This window comes from Martes martes (assembly GCF_963455335.1).
Source record: "Martes martes genome assembly, chromosome: 2".
In the NCBI taxonomy this organism is placed as follows: Eukaryota; Metazoa; Chordata; class Mammalia; order Carnivora; family Mustelidae; genus Martes; species Martes martes.
In genome coordinates this window covers 60,523,653-60,533,166 of record NC_137889.1, presented here as the reverse complement: position 1 = coordinate 60,533,166, position 9,514 = coordinate 60,523,653, and the positions used below count along the sequence as shown (strand labels likewise).

Here is a 9,514-nt window from a genome sequence, read left to right as displayed (position 1 = left end):
CTGGACAGACAGGTGGCCAGATGCAGAAAGACACTGGAACGTGGGCCCACAGTGGCCCCAGGATTATTTTGTATTTATCTGGCTAATCTTTGCTGAGCAGGTATGAGCCAATTAAATAGATTCTATTTTTTCCCCCCCATGCATGCCTAATGGCCTAGATTATGGAAGGTTCTATCTATCGTTTGATCTCAGGCAGAGAAACCCAAAGCCATGGGCCTACCCAGATGTTGTAGTCATTGTACTTGCCTGGGCAACATCTCCAGAGACCCCTGGTAGACTGCTCGGGATCAAGTGGACGGGCTTATTTCTCCTACAAGGATTCTGCAGTTAGAGTGCCACTACACGATTTGGACCAGCAGAGCCGAGGGGTTCCAGGCCCGTTCAGCTGGTAGCGCCAAGAAGGGAGGCCTGGAATGCGTTCCGAATCCTAACTAGTGCCTCTGATTGGGAAGTGAAGAGTGGCCTGTGTTCTTAACTCTGATTTCGGGGGTTTTCTCCATGACTCAGTTTCCCCTTCTTTCATTCCTCTTGCTTCCCCACAGCTCATCTCCTCTTTCTGTCCCATTGTGATGTGGAGGCCCTGTCCACGGCACCGTACTCCAAGCTTCTCCTGGGCAGATCTGCAGGCACCACCTGAGCACCCCGCCTGGGCAGGCGTGATGGCTCAAGAGAGCAGGGACCTACACTGGGCCTCAACGGGCGGCCCGCGGGCACCACAGGGCTTTCAGGGCCCATCTGTTTCCCAGCTCCAGCAGCCGACCACCTCCTTCCCGTGGCCTCGCTCCCCTGCTCGCAGTACGAAGGGCTTAAGCCACCGCAGCCTGCAGCCGGGCGCCTTCCCTCAGGATAGCTCTCCTCCCGCAGCTTGCCCCTGGAACCCCAGGCAGCCCGGCCGCGCGCCCCACGCCCCCGCGCAGCCCGGCTCGCAGGCCCGCGTCCAGCCGCCCGTCTCTCTGGAGCTGGGCGGCGGACGGGCGTGGCCGGCGCGGCGCCGCTCTCCGCCCCGCTCCCCTTCCCTCCGCTCGCTGCCCTCTGAATTCCCCATCGACTCCCGGGCGGAGGCCGAGCGAGCCTTCGCGAAGGGCGAGGGCGGCGGGAGGAGGGCCCGGGCGCCCCTCCCGGGCGGCGCGGCGCCGGCCGGCGGTGCAGTCGCGCGCTCGCCGCCAGCAAAGCCATTGGCTCGGCGCAGTCACCCCACGCGGGGCTGCAACGGCGGCCTCCGCGGATTGGCGCGCGGGCGGGCATCCAGCGGGGCGCGCGCGAGCGGGTGCGTGCCGCACGGGCTGCGGCGAAGCCCGCCGTCGCCGGGCTGGGCTCCCCCGGCCCGTAATGACCACCCCTCCATTGTCCTTGAGCTGCCGATGCTGCATTTGGGGCGGCTGCCAGCCACAGTCCCTAGTGCTCTGGCCTAAAGAAAGGGCGCGAAAGGCGCGCTCCCCGCTCGGGCGCACGCATCGACCGCCGCCCTCGGCGGCACACTGCAGCATTTCGCGCTCTCGCGCCGCTCCCCTCCCCGCCTGCGCTCATTTGCATATCCCACGATTGAGGCCAATCAGAGCTCGTCTCTCTCGAAGCGGATGGCTTTTGCCTGAGAGGAAAGGGAGTGGCTGGCGGCGCATGCGCCGCGGTGGCCGACTTGAACCGAGGCTTTTATTGCTGTAGTTTATTTCCACCCCTTTCCCTCCTGTTCTCTCTCTCTCTTTCTTTTTTTTCCGCCCTAGCTGGGGCTGTGTTGGAGCAGAGGAAGAAAGAGAGAGAGGATTGCATTTATCCGTTACGCTCCTGAAATCTGCTATCAGCAAGACCAGCTAAGCAGTTGCATCTTTTTCAATCCTGCAAAAAAAAAAAAAAAAATACCATCTCTTTCCTGGCAATTTTTGCTTTACAGCTATCCTCTTGAAATTATTTTTTTCTCAGGAGAGAGATGTCTTATCAGGGGAAGAAAAATATTCCACGCATCACGGTGAGTTTGGTACTTGGGAAATCTGCCGTCGGCCAGCAACCTTTTGTGGCAAAGAACATCTGAGGAATTTTTTAGAAGGAGGGGGAGGAAGAGGAACACAACTTTTCTTTTTTCTTTTCTTTTTTTCCTGTTTCTAAAGAAGGTGATCGGAGTGGTGGGAGACGCAATCATAGAGAACTGTAAGCTACGTGATTTGTAAGGCATTAAAATAGGAGCGTAAGTGCATTAAAGGACGTCTTAGGTAGCGCGCCAGAGCCGCTGTATCCTTTTATTGTCAGCGCGAGATGCTGCAGTGCTGGCCTGCGGGGTGTAAGCAAATGGATGCCAGATTGCATATGCATGGTTGAAGCTCGGATATTGTTCTCCGGGCTGCGTGCTGCGAGGCTGGACTCCGGGAGCTGGATGGGGGAGATGGAGAAATGGATTCTCCCTGTGCCTCCCGCCCCCACCATAAAGGCTTTCTGGAGCCTTCCTCCGGCGTCTTAGAAAAACGAGCGGGGTTCAGCCCGGAGGCGTAATGACAGCGGAGGGATGCTGGAAAGGGCAGGGAGTACCGGGATGATGTGGAAACGGGAAGGAAAAACAGGGACGCGGTGATGAGCAGGGGAGGGTGGGGGGCCAGGCGTGGGCTTTTTGTTGATCAGGGGCTGGTTTTTGGTGTCCCTCTCGGCTTCCTCGCCCTCGTTGGGGCTGGAACCGAGACAGGGCTCTGAACTCGCTCTCTTGTGTCTTTCTGCCCCTTCTGCAGCCAAGGAGGCGCCTGTGTTGGCGCATACAAAGCGGGCTGGGAGGGTGGGCGTTGGGGACAGCGCAGAGCCGGGCTCGCGGAGGTAATGGCGCTGCGCGACGTGCGGAGCAGATGGCCCGGCCTGGCCTCGGCCAGACAATGATCGCAGCGGCCGGAGGTGTCGGTGCCGTTCTGGGGCCTGGGGTGGTTAGTTTGTAAGTCACGAGAAAGAAAGAAAAAAAAAAAAATCTAAACGATGAATTTGCGATGCTTCAGCGCTGAACCATCGGTCTTGCTTTCACCGCTCTCCTGCCCCCACCCTCTTCCCATCTTTCCTTGGAAAAAAATTTCACCAGTCCTGGTTCTCTACATTTCCGAATAAAATCCCGGGGAGGAGGAACGCGAGCGAAATTCATTGTTATATAATGATATGCAATTGGAATTGGGCAGTTGATTGCTGGGTAGAACCCAGGGCTGAGGCAGAGACCGAAAGAATCCTGGTAAACTCAAGATGTGTTTAGGGTTGGATTTGAGGGCGCGCTTTCGCTCTGGTTTCCTCCAAGCCACGGACACCCCGGCTTCCTCTGGATGCACAAGGGCACACCCATCCGCAGGAGAGAGACGTGGAAACAAATGCACAGGGGAGGGGGCGTGTGCTCGGGAGGACTTTATGGGATGAGCCAAGCTGTGCTACGGCGGGGCGGGGGGGGGGGGTAACTAGCTTTTTCTGGAAGGCGGAAGACCCAAGATCCGAAAGGGCTGGGCTCAGGGGCACTGACCCCACGTTATGTGTTCCCTGCTCCGGAGGAAGGAGTCTAGAGAGTGGGGGTGGGGAGCAGATTTGTTGCAAGCCTCAAATTTGTTGTCTTCGTGAATGAAAAAGAGTTTCATTTTGACAGTGTGGGGAGAAAAAAAATTTAAAAAGCAAACAATCAAGACCTTTTTTTTGTTTGTTTGTTTTTAAAGAGCGCCCCCTCTACCCTTAAAAATCTAGTTGCGTTATCTTGGGACCTATAGCATGGTTTCCCTCCCTCCATCATCATGGCCAGCATCTTATGTAAGAAGCCTTCTGGAAGGCACTAGAGTGGACGGGCTGTGATGTCTCTCTCTCTCTCTTTTTTTTTCTTAGCATGATGTTGGCTCGGGGATTCGCAGTGATGGCTGGGACAGGTACCGCAGTGACTAAGGGCGTTGGTAGTGAAGGGCAAGGCTTCTCCTTCTAGGTGAGATTTATCCTGTTAGAGCTGGAGACTGAGGGAAAGGAGGAAGATCATTATAGACAGAAAAGGCCACTGGAGCAGGTGACCTTGAGCAAGTGGCTTGACCTGTCAGCCTTCATCTGTTTACCTGTAATAGTAATAAGAATCTGGCCCCACCCACCTCACAGATGAGTTTTGAGGCTTTGGTGACTTTGGATACATGACAGCATTTTGTAAAGGTCTTTACATTTACCTTACACAAGTGCAGAAATTACTGTTGACTGTTTATTCCCATTTGAGTTTCCGAAGGCTATAGCAGATGAAGGACCCTACAGTGCACAAAATTAAAATGATCTTACTGTTTTACATTATGTTAGGGAAACAATAAATACTTTCTGTACCTGGCTGTGTGTGCATTTATGTGTAAAAGTATCTTTTTCCCCTAGGTGTCTGGAAGCTTATATCTATTTTTATTACTTATTTATTTATTTATTCATTTATTCATTCATTCCTCCCACCACCACCCATATTTTTTAAAGATTTGCTATAATTTTCTTTTTTTGGTGGGTGATAAACACAAGTAGCACTTAGTAAGAATATTGGGTTTGTAACTGAGTTTTAAGTTAACCATTATCAAAGTGATTGCCATCCTTTAAAGTGTTTTGTATATTAAAAGAGCATCTGTGGTTCAACTTGTAGCTCAGTCTGGAAGAATACAGGTGCATCTCCACTGAACACAGGCCATGATATCCCACTCCATCAACAGCATTTGGGATAGAGATGAGTCATAATGTAACATTTCTGTTGTGTTTCTGGCCCTCATGTGCTGCTGGTCATAGATACATATTCTGCACTAATTAAAATACAAGTGCATCAACGGTATAGATTTTGGAACTTGCCATTTCATCTACTTGATCACAGAACTCTACCTTTTTCTTAACAACTTGATAGTTAAAATGGTGTGTATTTGAATGGTGTTTCCCCCCCTCTGTAACGATCTCTGTGATTTACCTCAAAGATAAAAAGCAAATATAAAGAATGTATTGAAATGAAACTTTGCAATGGTTGAACCAAGTGTGTTTGTGTAGTGTATCCCATGACAACAGACTTGGTTAATTTTTCCCCGACACCAGCCTTGCCAAGAATTGACTTCCCTACATGTGGGTGTATTTTTTTTTTTTAAGTGACGTTTAGCCTAAAGCCATTTAAAAAATACTGTCTTCTTTATCTGAAATGTTTTCATTGCTCTTTAAAGGAGATTGTTGTGTCTTCTTTCATTTTCTCTCTTCTTTAAGTGGAAAGGGATAGTTTTTGTTTTGTTTTGTTTTTAAACCCAGGATAAGCTTTGAGCTTTTGCCAGTAGATTCTGACTCATCAAGTGATGAATAAGTTGTCCATCAGGTTCCCCTTTGTCACTGAACCTTTCCAAAATTGACTCATTTTGAGCATCTCTTTTGAATAGTGAAAAATGTGTCTTTAGCTCATTGTCTTAGTGCCAGTGTTTCTCATAGGTCAGGTATGAATTGTGACCTTACTACTTTCTTTGTTTCAGAGCGATCGTCTTCTGATCAAAGGAGGTAAAATTGTTAATGATGACCAGTCATTCTACGCAGACATATACATGGAAGATGGGTTGATCAAGTAAGTATAACTCATTATAGAGACGAATTTGTGTACCTTCCTCGTATTCCTAAGCATTACTTACAGTTCACGTACAGAGGATCAAACTTTGGAGACTTCAGAGACTGACTAACTTAGGGTCTGTTTAAGCTCATTTTGATTGGTGGTAAGTAGTGAACTTGAAAACTCACATTTAGGGAATTCAAAGCCACAATTAAATGCACACCCATTTCCTTATGTGTTATGTAATTTACTATTTTAACTGAGGTGACACAGTATCTCCTTGCTTGGTGTGTTATCTATTGAATATATTAAAGATTTTCCTAGACTGTAGATGTTTCGGTAGATTGCCCAATCTAAAACACAAATGGAGTGTTACAGCCTCTTCTACCAAGATAACACATCTGCTTTCTTAATTAAGAATCCAAGTTGCGGGGGGCCAATGGACACCAAATTAACAATTCACCAAGTAACAAAGTACTGCCTCATCCTGAGGGCGTGGTAGGTTTCATTCTGTAAGTGGCAACAAACACAAGTAAGACTGCCCTTGTGTTTATTGTGTATTGTGTCGCAGAAGAGAACCAACAGAGGGTTAAGAGAGCTGAGTATATACCAGTATCCTGCCCTCCCGATTGGGACAGCTCACAGGGCCCTGGAGAAGGAGCACATCTGTTTAAAGACAAACACTAGCAAATGACATCTTTTAAATAAGCAGCATTCATCAAGTGCTAGCAGCAAACCAGTCCAGAGGAGTGGAAAACTGGAGTGGATGTGTCTGTTGCCTGGAAACTCACACCCTGATTTATGAACCTAAAATAGGTTTTAACGTTTCCTCATTTAATGTTTTCTCCATGTGTGTTCATTTGTGACATTCTCCGTTCCAGGCTCTCAAATACCATGACTTTCATGTTCCATTTTCCCCCAATTAGAAGGCAGCATGATACTGGCCTAGAAGTGAGCAAGCCTGCGTGCTATTTTTAGTCAACACTAATTTGTTTTAGAACTTTATCCACTCCTCCTTGATTACTTTTTCCTTCGGGAAAAACAAACAAACAAACAAACCTGGTAGGAAGATGTAGCCCAGATGTTTTTTAAAAATTGGAAATGAATCCGTGTCCTCCAACATAATATCAGTTATTCTGTCCTTAGTATCTGGGTTGGTGAGTGCATGCTTCCAGATTTTTAAATAGCTGTAATCATCATGTTCACTTTTTTTGTTTTGTTTTTTCTTTTGCTTTATTCTCCTACTACCTTTCCACCTCTGCTTTCTCAGGGTTGAAAATAAGTGTTTGTAACCTGCAGCCAGGCCTGGAGAGAATTGCTATGCGATAATGAGTTCAACTATGTGTGCTACAGAGAAAGTGTTGTGGCCTTTTCTGTAGATATCTTGGGGTCTTATTATCCTTTGATCTTAGGGGTTTTCTGGCAACTAAACCTTTTTGATCAGGGCTTCTGGTGCTTTATTTAAATTTTGTTTTCTAATATGCTCTGCTTTGCCTCTTAGTTGGACTTTGGGAATGGGAAGCGCACATATGAAAATGAACAATAATCCAAAAAGTCTACAGAACCGAGGGGAGGATGGTTGCTGGCTTCATGAAATGTCTGTCAGATGCCATTGGATCTGGGGATGGTTCATTTACAGCTGTTAACATCCATCCTTTTTATTTAGGCAAATAGGGGAAAACCTGATTGTGCCAGGAGGGGTGAAGACCATCGAAGCCCATTCTAGGATGGTGATCCCTGGAGGGATTGATGTCCATACCCGCTTCCAGATGCCTGACCAAGGAATGACGTCAGCCGATGACTTCTTTCAAGGCACCAAGGCAGCCCTGGCTGGGGGAACCACCATGATCAGTAAGAGAGCTTACGAATAGTAATCTTAGAGCTTGGGAGCCATTATCATTTGAAAATGAGTCTTTGCTGTTTGATTCTTTCCTTCTAAAAGTTGCTGGACTGAGCAGTGGATTGGTTTCCTGTGGAAGGGGGTGGGGTCGGGTCAGCCATTTGTCTTGGTGTCCTTGTCCTCATTTTCATGTCCAACTCGTAGTTGTCCAGGTGAACTGGAGGTTATGGTTCTAGAGAATCCTGGTAGGATAGAAGGAATGACTTCTTGCTTTTCTGCTTGAACTTGTGTCTTCCTGAACCTGAAAATATGATTTGATTGTGGTCACTTTAAAGACGTAGCCTTTGGAGTAATTGTTAAAGCTATCTGTTTTGAGCCTTTGCTCCAAAGTATTTGATTTTGGTTTTTAAGGAGTTCCTGAGGGTGTATCTTCCTGGAATGAAGATGGGGTGCGGTAAATGAAATGTTGAAGTGGCAGCCTCCATTCTACTGCTGAGAAAATCAAACGGGGGAAATGGCCTGGCTTTGACAGAAATGGAATTGAACAGTCATGTTTGGAGAGGGACGCATAGATATTATTGTCATTTAGATATAAAAATTGCCAGCACCAACAGCCGGGGGTCCCTCATGCATTGCTCCGAAGAATTCATGCTTTTCCTTCATCTAAATCTAAAGTCTGTTTCCTGGAATCATAGCACGCATGTTAAGAGTTTGCTTGTAGCATGTCAATTTCCAGTGTGTCTCCTGATGTCCCTGTAACAGATCTTTATTTTTTGAGGAGGTGGGCATGCTACACGGTGGCCCGTCAGACACATAGGTAAAAAACAAGTTTCTCTGAGAGTGAAAGTAAATATACAGTCTCCCTTCAAAACTTATAGTTCAGTTTAGAAGAGGGTCAAAGTAGAAAGAACTTTGCTATTTTATGCTTTAGAGAAACCCATTTTACTGCTTATTTTTCAGAATGATGGTCGTTTCCTCTGTAACTTCATGGTCTAGTCTCTCACTTCCTCTTTTCTATCTTACCACTTAGGTGAACGTTACCCTGCCATCCCTCTCTAGTTTGAGTTCCCCTACATTTTAAATTGTGCATTCCTGGTCTTTCTCAGTTCTCGTCCCAGTCTCCAGAGTGCCTGAAGGATGACGGACCGTTCTCTCCTGGTTCAGCTCTCTAATGACAGAGCCTGCAGATTTAAGTCTTATACTTCTTTTTTTGCTGCATACATCACCTTCTAACCTAATGGGGGCCAGTCTCAAGAGGTAAGGGGATCCCCTGTACACACCTCAGGATCCTGACCTCCTGCAGAAGGCTGCCATTTTGTCAGTGGCGTCTGTTAGGCCTCACCTGGTGCCAGTAGGCATAGCTGCCTGTCCTCGGGCTGGCTGCAGAGCCACACTCGAGCTTTGAGAAGCACAGACTGCTTGGGGGTCAGCCTCCAGAGCCATATCAAGGTTATAATCTGCCTCCATTTGGAGTTCATCTGAGGCCCCTGTAGGCCCTCACGTTGGTCACAGAGTGTTAAGAAGCCACAAGTAGTATTTCTTGAGTGAGTGGCCACTGACGGCTCTCACTGGAGGGATGGCTAGGCAGGAGCACTCCCTGGTGGAAATGCCCCCAACCTGGAGTCTGACATTCTGGGATCCGTCCAGCATTAAGTTGCTGTGTGACCACGGGCAAGTCACCTTCCTTGGCAGGGCTGCTCATCTACACAATGAAGGATTTGTGCCAGAGGACCTCGGATGTCCCTTTCTTTTTTTTTTTTTTTTAAAGATTTTATTTATTTATTTGACACAGACAGAGATTACAAGTAGGCAGAGAGGCAGGCAGAGAGAGAGAGAGGAGGAAGCAGGCTCCCTGCAAGCAGAGAGCCCGATGTGGGGCTCGATCCCAGGACCCTGATAACATGACCTGAGCCGAAGGCAGAGGCTTTAACCCACTGAGCCACCCAGGTGCCCCTCGGATGTCCCTTTCAGCTCCCACATTTGGTGATTCACTGAGCTCAGAGACAGTTGGCCTCTGATCAAAGACACTTTGCTCAGCAGATGTGTAAAACCCATGTTTTCTCTCAGCCTTACTTGAAAGACCCCATCATTCTGTTTCCTCCTCTCCTGCATCCCTGAATGTGCCTTTCGCTCCTTATACTCGACCCATTTTTGGTCCCCCT

At 48.0% G+C, this 9,514-nt stretch overlaps 1 protein-coding gene across 1 annotated transcript in view; it reads left to right on the top strand.

Moving 5' to 3' along the window:
• The first annotated feature begins 1,734 nt into the window (after positions 1-1,734).
• The window catches only part of DPYSL2 (dihydropyrimidinase like 2), a 68,827-nt gene continuing 61,047 nt past the window's right edge, over positions 1,735-9,514 (top strand). Inside the window, exons 1-3 of the mRNA XM_080797614.1 lie at positions 1,735-1,963; positions 5,442-5,530; positions 7,179-7,363. Of these exons, the coding sequence (XP_080653740.1) occupies positions 1,925-1,963; positions 5,442-5,530; positions 7,179-7,363 (313 nt within the window). The 5' untranslated portion in view covers positions 1,735-1,924. The remainder of the gene's footprint in view (positions 1,964-5,441; positions 5,531-7,178; positions 7,364-9,514) is intronic.